The 18,981-nt window shown below is 30.7% G+C and overlaps 1 protein-coding gene and 1 pseudogene across 1 annotated transcript; both read right to left on the reverse strand.

Annotated features, from left to right (window-relative positions):
• Positions 1–10,557: 10,557 nt before the first annotated feature.
• Positions 10,558–13,568, reverse strand: LOC107425470 (uncharacterized). The gene is made up of 2 exons (XM_016035468.4): positions 13,373–13,568; positions 10,558–12,253 (listed from the first exon to the last, which is right to left on the reverse strand). The coding sequence occupies exon 2, from the start codon at positions 12,097–12,099 to the stop codon at positions 11,005–11,007; it is 1,095 nt and encodes a 364-aa protein (XP_015890954.3). The 5' UTR covers positions 12,100–12,253; positions 13,373–13,568; the 3' UTR covers positions 10,558–11,004.
• Positions 13,569–15,819: 2,251 nt separating this feature from the next.
• LOC107425468 (uncharacterized) lies at positions 15,820–18,974 on the reverse strand (annotated as a pseudogene).
• Between the last annotated feature and the right edge of the window lie 7 nt (positions 18,975–18,981).

Raw genomic sequence — 18,981 nt, forward strand, 5'->3', positions numbered from 1 at the left:
TAGAATAAGATATTATAAGATGAAATAAAATAAAATCATAAATAAACTTGTATTAAGGAAATTTGGCATAAAACAAAAATAAACTCAATATATAAATTATAAAATTTATTATTTAAATCAATTAAATAATCAGAGAAAACATTTTAATAGATTTTAAACCTCAATTTAAAATAGATAAAATAATACAATAAAATTCATGTTAAAATCTCAAAATTTAAATAAATAATATCAACATGGTAAAATAAAATTCTAAAACATCAATTTAAAATAATTGATAAAAGCATAAATAAATACATTTTAGAAAAATACTAATTGGAAATAGGTGATAAAACAAATTAAATATATTTAATTTAAAAAGACTTTCAAACTTTGGGATTTGAAATTTATATCTGTAAAATACTTGACGCACCACGCTATATACCAGTGATGCCCTACGATACCCAGCGTCCCGAGCACCGTTTGGCGGGAGGTTAAAGAGAGAAACTTGCATATGGTCGCTTCGGCGTCCCAATAGCACCGCTGCTTAAACCGTCATCCCGACCATAGAAGGGGGCGGTTATGGCCAATATCAAACTTGCCTGTCCTCGATCCGATGGCAATTCACGGAAGACATTACAACCTGCGCGCTTATCCACATATACAGTATAGAACACCAGTACTATATGAGTGCGTCTAAAATTAATTACTAAATTTATTATTAAAATACAAAAATTTTCAAATTTCACCGTGGGAATTATACCATTTTTTAAACCCACATTCTCTTAAATCCTCATCATAAATCCATCGATATAATTATACAATTTTTCAAATACTATAAAATCAATCAATTAATAATTTAAGCGCATAAATATATATATATATATATATATATTTTGGAAGCACCAGCTTGAACAAATATTTTTCTAGAATTATTAAAACCACTATGTCAAAAATAATATTAAAATCACATGAAATTCATATATCCTTAAAATTATATAAACGCATTTATTATGCATCATAAAATCAACATCAAACTTAACAATAATTTATTAAAAACCTTAAACCATAATTCCTTTAAAATCTCAAATATTTTTTGGCAACAACACATATATTAAAATCATCAAAAATTGGCATTGTAAAATTAAATGGAAATTCCTTCAGATATTAAACATATATTAAAATTCACATGAAAGCATTTCTAATTACACAATATTCTAACAATAAAATTTAACAATTATTAACAAAATTCTATGTCCATAAAATTCTTGCAATCAAAATATTTCTGAATGCACAAATAATTATAATTCATTCAATTTTGGCATCAAAATTCCAAATATAAATTTACAAAATTTTTGACACATGAAATATAATTTCCAAATATATAATCAACACAAAAATATATACAATTTATCAACCCAAAATAATTTTGAAGGTGGGCCACTCACCTCGAGCACGCAAATCAACGAAGATCCTCCATAGGATTGATTCTACAATTCACACGTGTTCCTTCCGGAGATCAGACCCCGAGGTGGCTAGAATCTCGTGGGGAAGGTTTCGATCTTTAGATCCCCAGATCTCACAAACTGCCATGAACTGGAGGAAACTAACCTTAAATTTGGGTTCAGGGGGTTTGGATTAGTGGGAAAAGGTGGGCGGTGTGATCGGGAACTCACCGGAATCAAGTTTTCCGATGAGCCACCATGGTCACCGGAAACCGTCACTGCCGGCGGAGCGTCCGATGGCCACTGGCCGTGATTTTTGAAGAAAAGGTAGATCGAACAATGGATGAATGGATGGGATCGATAGTGAGGCAAATGGATGCCGGGATAGGGAGAAATTTGGGTTTGAAGCAATCAGCACCGCCACCAGAAAAAACCTCGATCCGGGCACGTCGACAATCGGTTGGCCATGGGATTTGGTGGGCTGGCCGGAAATGAGAAGGGGAGATGGTGGGGTGGCGCGTATTGGGAAATGGTGGCTGGTTGGTGATGGCTCTCTCTCTCTCTCCTCCCCGCTCTCTCTCTCTTCTCCCGCGATTCACACATGGGTTTAAACTAATAAGAAACCATCCCATGGGTGCCACTGTGCACTCATGGGAGTGGCTGGCATTTTCACACGTGGCACATACTGTGCACACATTTTACACAAGCATAAAATAATATAAAATATTGCAGTGTTAGAAAAATTTTGCAGGTCTATAACATTTTGACAAAATGTCCAAATTAGGCGTGCCACTAGTCTATGAACTCGTCTCAATGAGTACTTCACAACCATACATGAGTTAAAGCTCAATTTTACAAAAATAAAAAGTCAACTCCGGCATCCTCGGACAGTTTGGACCTCAACTTGTTTTGCCCATAACTTTCAAACCATAGCTCTATTTTCATCGTGCTACTAGTCTTCAAACTCAGATCGATGTGTACTTCGCAACGATGCCTCATCAACCTAGAATTCTTGCAGAGTCAAAAAGTCAAAGTTTGACCCTTCTCGATCAATGCGGTCAACTTGAAAATTTTTCAGTGTATTTCGGGATGGGGTATTACATAATTTGTGTTGTTGATATTTTAGACACGTGTGAATCATGGGGCCGACCAGTGGAGGATCTTGAGTGATCTATGCATTTAAGGTAAGTGATCCTCTTTCAAAAACTATTTTAGGGCTGTTAAAATATATATACATATATATATATACACATATATATTTTGTATTATTTGAATTTCTAAAAAATAATTTGTGTTTAATATTTAAGAGAAATTGCTATTTAGATTTATAATGCCAACTTATGTTGATTTTAATATACATGTTGCTGCCAATTTATATTTTGGGTTTTAAAAGAATTATGGTTTCAAATTTCGGTTAAATGATTGTTAAACTTTATTTTTGAAATTATTGTGCATAATAAAGATGTATTTATGTGGATTTAAGTCTATCCAAATTTTATGAGATTTTACGTAATTGTCACACAAATGAATTTTAAGATTTTGAGAAAATATTTGTACTAAATTATTGTATTCAAAAATATATTTATGCATTTAATTATATATGGATTTGGATTTTATTGTGGGAAAAATTCATGTATCTAGATTGGTGGATTTATGACGGAAGGCTAAAAAGAAATATGAATTTTTATGGGGTGAAAAAGATGTGGTAAACATGTTGTGTTTTATGAGATGATGATTTATCAGTTTTAGATGTACCATACAGTACTAATGTTCTGTACTGTATCTATTTGTTAGCGCACAAGTTTATATGGTCATCCTATGGAATGCTATGGACCTGAGGCTTGACAAGTATTACACAGTGATCATGAGTCGCCCCCCTCTATGGCCAGGATGATTATTATAAGCATCGGTACTATTGGGATGCCAAAACGACCGTTTGCAAGTTTCTCTCTTTAATTTCACCATCATAATGGTATTTGGGATGCTGGATACTACCTGGCACCACTAGTATATAATGTAGTGCATCAAGTAGTTTTCTTAACATGTTTTCGAAACAAAATATTTTAAAATATATTTTAATCACGTTTTCATCATTTATTTCAATATGATATTTTAGAATGTAATTTCCCATATTTTTACTGTTTATTTTATTTATTTATTTCAAATTCATGTTTTAAAATGTCTTTTATCATACTTTCATCATTTATTTTAAAGTGATGTTTTAAAGTGCATTTCATTAGGTTATTATTATTTATTTCAATTTGAGGTTTAACATGTATTTTATTGTCTATTTCAAATTGAGGTATTAAATTAATTTAAAATAGTTCCTTTATTATTTCATTGATTTAATTAATCAAAATTTTATAAATTATATATTGAGTTTAATTTTGCTTTGATATGAAATTTTTCTATCACAAATTTTATTTGTGATTTAATTTTGTTTTATGATATTTTATTCAAATCTAATAATTGGTTACTAAATTATTTTCAATGTTAATTTTAAGTTTTAAATTATTTGTATTTTATGTGTGTTTCACTTATTATTTATTTATTTGATTTTGGGAGTATAAAATGATGGATTTTATGAAAATAGTTTTTAAAATGGGAACTTTTCAAACTGAGTGAAATTGTTAAAGTTTTTAGAGAAATTTTTTATTTTCACATATTCATTATTTTTAACTACCTACTAACTTATTTTTTTAGTTATTATTACTATCAATTGCCTTTATTTTATATACCAGTATTATTATTATTATTATTATTATTTATGTAGTAGTTGGGATTACTACTGGATGATTAATATCTCATGTTTTTAAATCTGTTCTTCTATGCCCAGGTTAGTAGGTGTTGACCGTTTGGGACCGAGTTCGACATTTTTTGTTCATGCAGAATCCCAAAAAGTCCTTTTTCTTTTTCTTGCTTCTTTGTAATATTTCTTCTTTATTTCTTTATGTTGTATTAAACTATGTATTCATTTATAAACTCTATGATACTCTATATATTGTGTTGGATATTTATTTAATTAATATTATTTGTGTTCCCTATTTGATCTATATTGAAGTGTTGAAATGTGTGGAATTATTTTGTAGTACGGTGGGAGGAATAAGGTGGTGCTTTTAGAAGTGTTTTTCTATGCAGAGAATTTTGTGGCTTATCCAACCCTTAGGGGAAATGCTACCGAATTTTCTATTGAAATGTCCAATAGGGTTTCCCTAGAATCATGGCTTATTTAGGGTTCCGATAGTAGATCTTGGATGGGTTCTGACAACTTATCTAACCCATTGGTTAAAAGTACCTAGGGAGTTGGCTTGGGCATTAGAATGGTCAAGGGTCAAGTAGTGGCTCTATCGGTGGGACACCTCAAGGTCAATACTTATGTCATCAACCTTTCTAGATTTCTTAAAAAGATCACAAATATAGCCTTACCTTTCTTTTCAAGGGATGAATTAATGGTTTTATTTGAACCCTGTTCTTCCCATCTTCTTTTTGCTTCATGGATCATCTCCTTAATGATATTGTTGGAGGGATTTATGACTTTTGGGATGTTGTGTTACCCTTTGGAGCTAAACTGATTTCATGAGATACTTTGTCAAAAGCTAACTTAATCTCAAAAGTCAGAACATTCTTAAGTATTACATTGTCCTTAGGAACAAAAAAGGAAGTAGATTTATTCTTAGTACTGTAGGATTCTATAGGATTATCTCATCTTTAAGGATCATCCCATCTTCAAGGATAACTTCATACTCAAGAGCATAAATGTTCCTTAAAGCTTCATGAGTCAATGAAATTATAGAGGACAACTAAAAGTGAGCGACCAAAATATGAGAAAGTGTATGGAGAATAATAAAAGGTTATACTTCTAGCAAGGATTAAAGTCCTCATCGTTTGGTATATGTTGGCGATTATTGCATGACATATGCAATATACGAAGTGTAGTCAACATTACTCAACATAAATAACTTGATATATGACATGAAGTCGGCATTAAATAACATGAAGTCATGATTAGATGATATTAACTTAACTTTAAGCAACATTCAGTGTATAACTAATGTTTTCAAGATAATTCAAAAGCTACTGTGCACATTCTATTAGTTTTCTAATAGTTCACAGTAGCTAGGTGGTTGATGTTGTCGGTGAATTTGACTCATGATTATATGGTAGTCTTATGTGGCACTATTTACTTAAATGGGCACCACAATCCTATATCGAACTAATTAATAAATAGGATTTGTTTATATTTAATATATGTTATAGAAATGGTTATGTTATATATAATATGTCGTTTTTCACCTTCCTTGGATTGGAAGGCAGACACGGAGGCGATCGGTTCGATCTATTTCTTTATTTCACTGTGAATCGTATGTTTGTAACAAAAGGTACAGAATTTTCTCAATTCCAATCGACCGGGCGTATTATGTCGATTCTTTTGAGTAATATATCTGGAAATGCCCATTGATTTTTTATTAACACGATTTCGAACACAAGCGGTACATTCCAAAATAACCGTTACTCGTCCATCTTTACCCTTGGCCATGAACCTCCTTTGGGTTTTTGACTGACTCCATTTTTCTATTTTCCAATCCGAAGGGAAGAAGAAAGGAACGAAAAAAAAAAAAAAATAGAAGTTGCTAACTCGAAATAAAATAAAATTATGAAAGATTTCCTTTCAATTTCAATAAATCAATAATCACTATAATAATAATAAGAAATATAATGATTGCTAACTATATTTAATTTACACTTTATAATAAATACAAATCGCTGTACAGTATTTCATTTAAGTATCTTGTATGATATTATTGCTACAGCCATCACATTTCCATTTATTAAAAAAAAAAAAAAAAAAAAGAAGGAGAGGGATTAGTCCCAGATATTTGATTGTATCTCTAATCTTCTTCACCCCCCTCCCCCACCCATCTCACTAACTAGATTGAAAAAAAAGGAAATATCAACGTATCTGGAAATAAACGATTGATCTCTATCAATAAACCCGCTAAAGACCCGAACCATAGAGTACTTACTACCGATGCCACGGAGAGGTATGTTTTTAGATCTCGCATTGAAAATCCTCCTTCTTTATTCGTTATTGTAATTTTATTCTAAAATGTATTACATAATGGTAATACATATATGACCCGATGTGTATATGTAGTTAACGACTGACCACTTGTATTTGTACGTAGAATCCCTAATTCAAATTGAAATGTACAACGATTCAGTACAGTAGATAGTCGATATTCTTTTTCTTAAAACAAAAAAATAAGTCCCTTTTTACTTCTACCTGAGAATTCCCAAAAAATATTCATTTTTTTGTTTTACTTTACGGCGGGTTTTATCTTTATTTAATACGTATATAATATAAGTCTTTTATTATTATATGTTATATGATATATGAGACAAAAAAGAAGAAATAGCAAGATAGTTTGTATATATTAATGGAAGAAATAAAGATGTGGAAAACAAGACAGAGATTCTTTACAATTGTGGTTAGATATAATTGTGGTTGTGTCGTCCAAAAAGAGGAAATAGAGTGATTCCTTCGTGGTTTTTGAAAGTATCGCTGGATACTATCGAGGAACAGATGTTCTGAATCAAGTAATGAAGTGAGTTTTCTAAAAACATCATAAAAAAATGAAACGGAGTTTTTTGAAACATCAGAAAAAGTGATCCATTTTTGGAAACAGTCTACGACTATAAATAATGAAATATTCTAATCTAATAAAAAGTGAGAGAATAATCTCAACTAATCTCTTGATAGACATATCATGAGGTTCTTAAAGATAACATGATCTCAAAAGCTTGATTAGCAGTTATTGAATAAATCTCAAAAGATAAACAATATAATCAAGTCTCATCTACGAAACTTATCAAGTATCTCAAATGTACTATAAATACAGACTACATCAACAAACTAGTATAACATTCAAAATCTCTTGACTAATTGTCTACTTCCATTCAAATATACCGATACTGACTTGAACATTGGAGTGACTTTCGCCAATAACACACCGTCAACCCAAGATTTTTCTAACATCTTTTACAGGTTGGAGTCAAGGAGACGAGAGTTTTGGTCAAACCAAATTTCTGCATCGACATGGATTAAGGCCAAAATGTTTTATTTTAAAGTTCTATATTTTTTCCTTTTTTTTTTTTTTTTGTTTTGGTTAAATGGGCCTGAGATATTGGCTCTAATAGATTTTAGTTCTAAACCATTATTCAAAATTTGTGAGAGGGCAGTGGTAGCTAACAAGCCGGCTTAAGGCATAGGCCACTAAGGCCCATGCCTCGGGCCCCCATTTTATTGGGGCCCCTCAAAAAAAAAAAATCCATATATATAATATATACATATATTAAATAGAGTATAATTATTAATTTGTTTTAAAAGTATAAGAGTTCTGACTTTAAAAAAATTAAATTATCTCTAATTGATTATTTGTTTTTAGGTGAATTTATATTTATAATTTATTATAGTAATCATCTTTAACTATTTTTATTTTTGGAAAATAACATTAATTAAGTTCAATTAAACATTTTATATTGTATAATTGATTATATTTTAATAATAAAAAATGAGAAAAAAAATGTTAAATATTCCTCTCGTTTATGCATTTTTTCTTATTTGTTTATGCGTTTTTTCTCATCTTACTCACTTATTTTCATCCCTTATCATTCATTTGTCTTTTATATTTGTTTAGTTTTGGTATCCAACCATATTATTTGCAATTTTGATGCAAATAACTTTGAAATAAAAGTTAAGCTTGTAAGTGACAATTTATTTTAATGGATTTGTATTGTTCATTTTCATAATATTTTAATTTTTGGTTTTTTTTTTTAATGAATTCATAATTTTAATTATTTACTAATTATTCTAATTTTTTATAAAAAAGTAGACTTTAGTTTTTGCTTTTATATTTTTTTTCTTTATATCTTAATTCAAATAAATTAATTAGATTTATTTTGAGAATTAAAACTTAAAAAAAATTAATTATATTCCCTATGTATAGATTTATTATTTTTTGTTAGTGCAGCTTCAATAAAAAAAAAATTTTCAAAATTGAAATTAATAAAAGGTTATTTTTGTTCAATTATATCTCAAAAAAATTAAACAATTAATAATTTTATCAATTGAAAAATATTTATTATCAAATTTTAAATATAAAAATTTAATTAGTAATTTTATATCTAAAAAGCAATATATATATATATATATAGATTTTATATCAAAAAAATATATTTTATAAAAAATAATATTTAATTATGATCCTAAATTTTTTTTTGGCCTACAGTCTAAAAAATTGTTGAGACGGCCTGGCAGCTAACCACAAAGGATGAAGCCAGCAAACAAAGAGAAAGATACAGCTCCGAGAGAAGAAAAACGAAAGAAATGGGAGTATACACTGTGCCCTAGGATAGCCTGTAAACTTGACCCAAAACGACGTAGTTTTGGTATTCTCCTAAATCCCATCACGGCACCTCTTTATGGACTAGTGTACGATGTCAGCCGCGAAAGGATCCACCGTCTACGACAACAATTTCAATGCCATCGACGTAGATACACCAACTCACCAACGGCACAGTATGAGGCACAACTGTGTTTTTTTTTTTTTTTTTTTTTTTTGAGACATAGAAGTCATAAATTAATTTGCATTTTTAAATATATGCCATCTTTGTTTTATATCTTTCCTTACATATAAGTCTTATCGAAGTTTTTTTTTTTTTTTTTTTTTTTTAATCTATTTGGATAATATGGTAGGAAATGCACGAGTACTAAACAATACAGCTTATATGATAATCCATATTGTAATAATAATAACAACTGAATAAATAAACAAATAAAGAATGAAATAATTTATGGGAAAGACGAACATCCACAAGGTACATAAATTATCTAACATTGTCGATATGAAAACAAATCCTCGATATGAGGCTTCCCATTCGCTTGAACGACACTTGGTCCTAAATGAGTCTTCTTGGTCTTCTTAATTTGTCTTTATCTATTTCACTCTGAAACTTCTCCATTGATCTTAAACCATGCTCAAGAAAATGGATTAATTACTACAACATTCAGTTCATTTCTCAAGTACACCCACAAGAAATGTGATATATACAGATATATATATATAGTGTGGTATCAAAGCCAATTCCAGTATCAGATAGAAAAGCAAAGCTTCTTCCAAATTACCATTCAAATGACACCATTTTAAAATCTTTGTTTGTCCAAGAAAACAGTATTCTCTGGCATGACATGGAACAGCTCTTGCATTGAAAGACACTACGTTGTCTCTCTTGAACCATTTGAAGATGTAATAGTTATTAATCCACTTTCCATGTCCAATGACTGATGCTTGGCCACAGCCTGAAATCAGAAAATGTACAGAAATGACAACAGGTTTCTTACCAGCTGCTATCTTAAGCATCACAAATTTCCAATGACTCGTACAAATCCCTCTCTGTGAATAGCCATTAATTCATACCTAGTCCATGGAAAAAAAGGATTCCGTGAGGCATGCCACCAAATGAAAGTCCTGTACAAACAGAGACACCGATAGGATATACTATGACAGAAGGCTTAGAATAGTGTTTGCAACAGGTTTTTTATGTCCAACATGCAACATCCTTACATTACAGCATCAAGATATACGCCATAGTTTTTCAAATTCTCTATAAACCCAAAGTATTACTACACAGCTTAGTTTTTATGCGATGTTTCTAGAATAAAATGAATTGTAATTGCTTAATTTATGTTTTAATTCAAAGGTGCATGTCCAGATAAGGCTATAGGAAGAAGAATTAATGGGTGGTTGCTGAAGTTGACTAAACTTCCCTGGAAATTGGGGAAATATTTGAATTTAGCAATCAACTAGGTGGAAACAATAATCGTTGAGGGCCAAAACAGATCCGTCCTTTCTAGAATTCAATAAAATTTAAGAAAACTAAGTCTACAAGTTGACTGCATTGGTTCATCTAGAAAATTATTGAAGAGAACAAGCAAGAAAATAAACTTGAGCTGAATTTACATCAAGATATTCTTAACATATAACCATTCCACACGTGGATGATGGGTCTGTTACATTCACAAAAGCACAAATAAAAATCTTAAACCAGTATATTAGCATCAATAATTACTCAAAAGAGAACAATAAGTAAATTGCATATTATGATGTGCAAAACCAAGCAAATTTCAACTTCATAGACTAACTTTGTTCTCTTACATCTAAACAATTTTTCACATGAAATGAAAAAGGACTATGATTTCACAATTCACATTAGCTGTGGATGATTGTGTACATATCTAAAAACACAGTGCTGGCAGCAATTTCTAATCAATGGCAACTATGCCACCAGACTCGTCTGACAGCTATATAAAAAGTCCAAAGAGAAGGCCAGAATGCAAAGTTCAAAAAATTTTCACAAACTGGCAGTATAAGATCAATTCTTGATGTTGGCTTGAACAGAACTTCCACATCTCACATAAGTTCTGTTCTCATATTGGATGGCTCCTAGTCTAGATGCACAGAAATCATTGAAAATAAAATACTGCTCCAATAAACATGGTTTAAGGATCTCATGAATAATATTTTCAAGATTCTTCACTGGAATCCAAAAAATGACCCTTGTAAGCAACCAACAGTTCCTCTGCATCATCTCTATATCTCGATATAAACTTCTCCAAGAATTCATCCTCTGTCATATTCAAGATGCAGTTCAAACTTGGCGCTTTATTCAGTAATTTTTTCAACTTTATAACCTGTAGAACCTTGTACCTAGGAATCACTCTGTTCTCCATGCTATTCATCAAACAAGTTGGTCTATAAACTAACACAGACTTCTCAAACTTAACCGTATTCAAGAAGAAATCAATTCCAAACTTTAACTTCTTCTCAGAAGTCCTAAGCAAACCTGGTGCTCTTCTAAACATTTCCATACATTCATTCTCAGAAAACCCAAAACTGTGAAACAAATCCAGCTTTTTTCTAAATGTCTGATTGCTCAAACAACTGACAGTATAGAGTGCATGGACCAACATCCTCGAATCCACTGAGAAACCCATACCCAAAACCTGCGAAACAATGTCTCTAAGTTGGGGTTCTGGCATAACAAAAATCCAAGGCTGCCTCTTCAACAACATAGAGAGCTGAGAACCAACAATTCCACAGCTTTCCAAGAATGCAATGTTTCCCAACAACCCAGTTTGAGGGTCTCTCCGAACAACCCAATTACATTTGCTCATAATTAGAATTAAATCTTTACCATTCCAATCATTCCCCAAAACTTTCTTAAGAATTTCAATTGAGGGAACCAATTTTCTTTCCAGACTAACAGTTAAAAGCGTCGAATTCTTGGAAATGAAGTTACCCAAGTCTGGAAGAGCAAGACCCAGTTGTTGAAAAAATTCAAGCTTTGGCCTGAGGGTCTTGTTAATGTTAGCAAACAAGATCTGGGGAGAGACACGAACCGCAGATCGGATCTGAGTTTCTGACAATCCATACTCATGAAGTAAATTGTGCACTGATTGGGGTTTTTCGAGGGCCACGACCCTTGAGAAGCGATTAGAAATTGAGAGGGCTTGTGTTTCAGTCAATTTGAAGGTATTTGTGAGGTAACTGAAAAAGGGTGAATTTGGATTGAGGGCTTTGGTAGGTGAGGAAAGAGAAGAGAAAAATCTAGTATACATAACTTTGTAGATCAGTGAAAGAAATATCTCATGGAAACTAAACCGCTAGAAAACTTGCTGTCTGCATTTAAACGAGCAGTTGCAGTATGATGTAACTAAAGCTTTCCTTTTTGTTTAGAACAACTTGAACTGCATGGACTACAATCTCTCTTATCTGGAGAATTTAAAAAAAACATATCAAACGTGTAGTCAAACTAGGTGCACAATAACATTTCATTTAAAAAAAAAACAAAGAAAGCAGCTATAATTACTGCAAAATATGGTATATTATACAGAAGAATGATCCCTAGCAAAGAGCAATAAAACATAAACTAGAAATAATAATGACCAATACCATGGCTCCCAACTCTACCTTACAGAACCAGACTATTACTAAGTATTTTAGGATTTGGTAAATGCAACAGTTAGTTCCAGGAAAGATGTAAAATCAGTTTGAATACAACCATCCTATATATGTTAAGTGCCAAAGTCACATCCCCAAAAGAACTCATTATATTCAGCATCAGTCATTGTCATCAAGAACTTGGCATATCTGGGATCAAATACAAGATGCAGTAATACAAATTGAAATCTCACACATAAAACCTTTTTATCTTAAATTCATCCATTTAAACACAGAATGGCATTGGTTTTTCAATTGCTTTAAGTTTTAAAGATGTATTTGAAGTTTATATAAGTACATACAGGTTCACTTTGTTGCCCTCCTTGATCCTAGTGCTTCACAAGAGTTGTACAATTCAAAGATTATAATTTTAAATCTCAGCCCTTGAATCTATTAATAAATGTCCTCATAGGAGAATGACAGTTTACAAACATATGCATTTATATTATGAAGCTTTTGGGTTCTTCATTAGACCAAAATATTTCAAACTTTTTCCCTTTTTTATGGCTAAGCCACTGAGATATTGGATATGATACATCGAATTTCTAAACCACGATTAGGAATATCTGGGAGAGCTTGGCTAGTGAGTAATTCAGTGATCACAGCAGACAGAAAAACAGAAAGACGATTAGAAACGCACGCACGCACACACACACAAATAATAATAATAAAAAATACTAATAATAAAATAAAATAAAATTACACAAACAAACCCAACAATGGCATCAAAGAGTAATTTGGGAAGACAAGTTAAACAAAAGCTAAACATCATAAACAAGGAACAATTTCATTTTCCAAAAAACGAACATAAACATAAAATAGAAATAAATAGATAAATGAAACAAGAAAAAAGGAAAAGAAAATGTATATTCCAAAATTTTGTACACTTACCTTCATCGGTAGCACCAGATAACAGCGAACCATGAAGCGCCGGCGCCGATATGGGGCACGGATGAGGAGGTTCGGCTGCGAGAGGTGGCAAGGACTAGGAGTTGTCTGAGACGGCTATAGAGACAGAGTATAGTAGGATTTTGATTGACCCAAAACAACGGGTTTTTCTTTTTTAATTTTTTTTTACTTAGTAATTGGCATAATTTTCTTTTCAACTGAAAGACTTTAATCATTAAACTGAAATTTTTAGCATTTTAATCTTTGAGAAACTTGAATTTTAATTACAATAGTAGAACTCAAACTTTTACTTACATAAATAATCTATAAACACTTTAAAAATCATTTTTAAAGCGAAATTCAACTTCAAAAATCAAAATGTAAAAAATATAATATATATATATGCAATTAAAATGTCAAAACATGATGAGCTTAAAGGTAAAACATGCAAACTAAACATGATGAGATCAGGGGTAACACATGCAACCTACCCTTCTTTTCTTAAATGTACCCATTAAATTAATTCATTATTGCTAGAAAAAAAAAATTGTAACTTAGTTTATATTGAAACCCAAAAAAAAAAAAAAAAGTTGTAATGAATTCGTAAGCAATTATTAATTTTTTAACCAAAGTTAATATTTAATTAATCATTCAATAATTGTTTTTCTAGCTATAAAGTATCAACAGACCATAGATTATTTTAGACTCTTATTTTGAATAAAACAAAGCATAATATATATTTTCTTATTTGTATAAAACAAAGCATAATATATATTTTTTTATTTTGAATAAAACAAAAGCATAATATTATATATATATATATATATTTTGCAATATTAGTATAATAGATATAGATATATACGGAAATTTTATGGTGAGGATGGTTCGTATGAGGAGCGTAATATTAATGACGGTTTTTCATAGTATTAACGATGATTTTTTAGAAAATCATCACCAATATTATAAAAAACTGTCATCAATACTGTGATCGGCAGTAGAGAGGAAAAAAAAAATAATAATAATAATACCCAAATTGTCCTGGTGTATTAATTTATTTATTTATTTTTTTCACTCTGAAATTTCATCATTGATCTTAACTAGGCCCAAGAAAAATGGGCAATACATTGAGCAGTGGTCTGAGACAGGAGTAATTACTAGAACATTCAATTCCTTTCTGAACGAGACGAGCAATAAATGCGACATTGTCTGGTCTCAACCCCAGCGAAATTACCATTCAAATGAGACCCTCGAAATCTGTGTCCAAGAGAACAGTTTTCTCCGGCATGGCATGGAACAACTCTTGCATTGGAAGACTATATATTTTCTCTAAATCCATATGAAGATGTAATAGTTGTTATTCCACTTTCCTAGCCCAATGCTGATGCTCGGCCCCATAGTCTGAAATCATTTAAAGTATAGTAACCAAATCAGGTTTCTTGCTAGTTGCTATCTTAACATGAAAAATTCCCAACACCTTGTATAAATTCCTTCTCTATGAATACCAACTAATCATAAGTAGACCTTGGGAAACAAGTTCTATGAGGCACGCCAATCAACCTATTGATATTGGAAGACCCAAAAGATTCTTCCAATGTATCATTTCTGGGTCCAATGAAATTCATAGGTATAGGAAGAAGCCCTGTCAAATAGAGATTTTTTCTTTCGACCATCTTTCGATTGTTAATACGATATATAAGGACCGCTACTACAAATAGTACTACACCCTTGATCGTGAAATATTGATTGCTTGTTGAACCCTGTAAATGTGAATTGATGAAAGTCCTGCACAAACAGAGCAACAGATAGCAAATATGATGACAGAAGACTTGCAAATAGTGCTTGCATCATGTTTATGTCCATCATGCAACAACCATTCATTAAAGCATCAAGAAATATTCTAAAGCTTTTAAATTTCAAGACAAACCAAGGTATCAACATCTAATCGTTGTGCAATCTTTCTAGAATAAACTGCATTTTAATTTGCTTAATTTATGCTCAAATTCAAAGGCACATGTCCATACAAGGGTATAGGAAAATGGATTCAACTTGCAGTCATCCAACACATAAGGAGTGGTTGCTGTAGTTGACAAACTTCCCTGATAATTGGGGAAAAATTCGATTCAGCAATAAATTAGATGACAATGATAAAACTTAGGCCAGAAAAGATCCATCCTTTCTAGAATTCTAACAAAATCAAGGAAATGAAACATAAGTCATACAAGCTGACTATATTGGTTAATCTAGAAAAGTTCTGATGAGATTTTGCATGAAAAAGTTACAGTGAATTTACATGATTTTGTAAACATATTATCATACAACAATTCGATGATGGGTTTGTTACATTCAGAAAAGCAAAACTACAAATCTTAAAACCAATATATTAGCATCGATCAATGCTTGAAACAGGACTAAAAGTAAATTGCATAACATGAGATGTGCAAAACCTAACATATTGAACTTGATAGGATGAACTTTTTCTTTACATATAAATAATTTTACACGTAAAATGAAAGAGGACTATGATTTAGCCATTCACTTTAGCTGCTGATGATTGTCTATCATCTACAAAAAAAACACAGCGCTGACGGGAATTTTCTATTGTCTATTATATACAATAAAAACACAATGCTGACAGGAATTTCATAATCGATGACAACTACGCTGCCGACTGATATGGAGGTTATATAAAAGTCCAATAGAAGGCCAGAATGTAAAGTTAAAAAATTTTCACATACTTGTAGTGTAAGACCAATTATTGATGTTTGCTTGAACATAACATGCCCTTCTTACAACCAGTATTGTTCTCATCTTCAATGGCCCCTAGATGCTCATAGATAATTGAACATGGCATGTTGCACCATTAGAATGGCTTAAGGATCTCATGAAGAACTTGTTTTAAGATTCTTTTCACTGGAATCCGAAAGACGACCCTTATATGCAAACAACAGTTCCTCTTCGTCATCTCTATATCCTGATATAAACTTCTCCAGAATTCATCCTCAGTCATATCCAGTACACGGATCAAACTTGGCTCCCTATTCAATAGTTTTTTCGACTTTATAACCTGTAGAACCTTGTACCGAGGAATCACTCTGTTCTCCATGCTACTCATCAAACAAGTTGGTTTATGAACAAAAACAGACTTTTTAAACTTAACTGTATCCAAGAAGAAATCAATTCCAAACATTAACTTCTCCTCAGAAGTCCTAAGCAAACTTGGTGCTCTTCTAAACATTTCCATACATTCGTCTTCACAAAACCCAAAACTGCGAAATAAGTCAAGCTTTTTCCTAAGTGTCTGATCACTCAAACAACTAACGGTATAAAAACCCAAGTGCATGGATTAACATCCCAGAATCTACCGAGAAACCCATACCCAAAACCTGGGAAACAACGTCTCTAAGCATAGGTTCTGGCATAACAAAAATTGAAGGCTTCCTTTTCAGCAGCTTAGAGAGCTGAGAACCAACAATTCCACAGCTCTCCAAGAATGCAATGTTTCCCAACAACCCAAATTGTGGTTCTTTCCTGGCAACCCCATTCCAGTTGCTCATAATCCGAGTTAAATCTTTACCATTCCAACCATTCCGAAAACTTCCTTAAGAATTTCAACACAGCGCACAATTTTCCTGCCAGACTAACAGTCAAAAGCATCGAATTCTTGGAAATGAACTTACCCTAATCTAAACCAGCAACCCAGTTGTCGAAAAAAACTTGAGCTTTGGCTTGAGGGTCTTGTTAATGTCAGCGAACAAGATCTGGGGCGAGACACGAACCGCAGATCGGATCTGGGTTTCCGATAATCCGTACTCCCGAAGAAAACTGTGCACGGATTGGCGTTTTTTGAGGGCCTTGACCCTTGAGAAGCGACTGGATACTGAGATTGAGAGAGCTTAGGTTTCAGTCAATTTGAAAGCATTCGTGAGGTAACTGAAAAATGGCGAATTTGGATTGAGGGTTTTAGCCGGAGAGGAGAGAGAGGGAGAGAGGAGAAAATTCTGGTTGGTTTAGAGGGAACAAATTGGAAATGTAAGACCCAATGAAAGAAGCAGAGACTAGATACGAGAATTGGCATTTTCACACAAAAGCCAAGGAAAGGGGGAAAGCAGGGTTTAAGGTTTACACTTTTTAAATTTTGAAAGCTTTTTCCTTTTAGGGCATATATTTTTTAAATTTACAAACTTAAACATTTTGACGTTACAGTTTAACCCTTCAATTTTGAATATTTTATAGTTCGGACGTTTCTTTTCTAGAATTTTATGGATTAGAATGCAAAGTATTAAATATTTTAAATTTTTTTTAAAATTTATGTTTTTTTAAAAAGGTTGAAAACAAATTTAGATTTCAAATATAAATAGATCGAATTTTCATAATATCCATTAAAATTTTTGAAATTTTATAAAAACTTTTATGGATCCATTAAAATATTTACATCAAATCCTTAATAATTTGATTAAAAAATTTATAATATTCATTGAAATTTCAAAAATATTTATAATTTTTTTAATTTTTTTATAAAAGAATTCATAAATATTATTAATGTTTAATAAATTATTTTATCAAATTAATTTTAGTGATAATTTTTTTATCTTTTAATTATCTTTCAAGTATTTAATGGTATGAATAAAATAAGGTGAATTAAATTTAATAATCTTGATAAATTTTATTTATTGATAAAGTATATATATACTTGCTATACATATAAAATGTATTTATTAGAATCCCATAATTACAAATTAATAGTTGATTATATAATAATAGAAAATACTAACATAAAATAATAACATGGAAAAACAATATTATATAAAATTGGCATTGATAGTATTTAAATTAATAATATTAAACAAATAAAAATAAAAAGATGATAGAATATATTATATTAAACATAAAAGACAACTACATCTAATATAACATCTTTATAGTTGACATATTAATAATTATACGAAAAATTATCAAGAAGATATATTTTTAACCATCTAACAATTCTATAAGTATTAAGATAATATTTATAAAATATAATATAATTGTAATAATTGTTTTATCTTAATTAATAAACAATTTTTATTATATGTGTACTTATTTTTACATATTTTTATTAATAATAATTTATTTATTATTATTACCACTTACTATAAATTAAATGAGTAAAAAAAATATAATATCTATCAATATTTATGTAATTTTATAATCAATTTGATAATTAATTGATTAAATAAACTAATTCTAAAATTTCGATAAAAATTTTTATTTTTTTAAATAAATTTCCATCATTTTTATAAATTTTAATCGATATTCAATATTTTCTAATATATCCATGAAAATTTTCATATTTTGATTTTGGATATTTCATCGACACTGAAATTTTAAACTTTGTTAACCTAGGAGAGACTTGCCAGAGATTATAAAATGCAAAATGGTTGAGCAATTTATGACTTCTTGTAGAATAGTAAGATATTGTTGTTTACACATGCAAAAGCCAATAAAAGTTTCAGAAAACATACAAATAAATTATAAATATTTTTTTTATAAAAGAAGAAAAAAGGGTATCAAACCTCATATTATTAAATTCCTTCTATATAATAATAAGCGAATTGACAAACGTCATTATTCTC

Source organism: Ziziphus jujuba, chromosome 7 (genome assembly GCF_031755915.1).
Source record: "Ziziphus jujuba cultivar Dongzao chromosome 7, ASM3175591v1".
Classification (NCBI taxonomy): Eukaryota; Viridiplantae; Streptophyta; class Magnoliopsida; order Rosales; family Rhamnaceae; genus Ziziphus; species Ziziphus jujuba.

What these genes read in the sequence shown, in the direction of transcription:
- LOC107425470 (XM_016035468.4), bottom strand. Translation starts at nt 12,099, where the DNA reads ATGTATACTAGATTTTTCTCTTCTCTTTCCTCACCTACCAAAGCCCTC.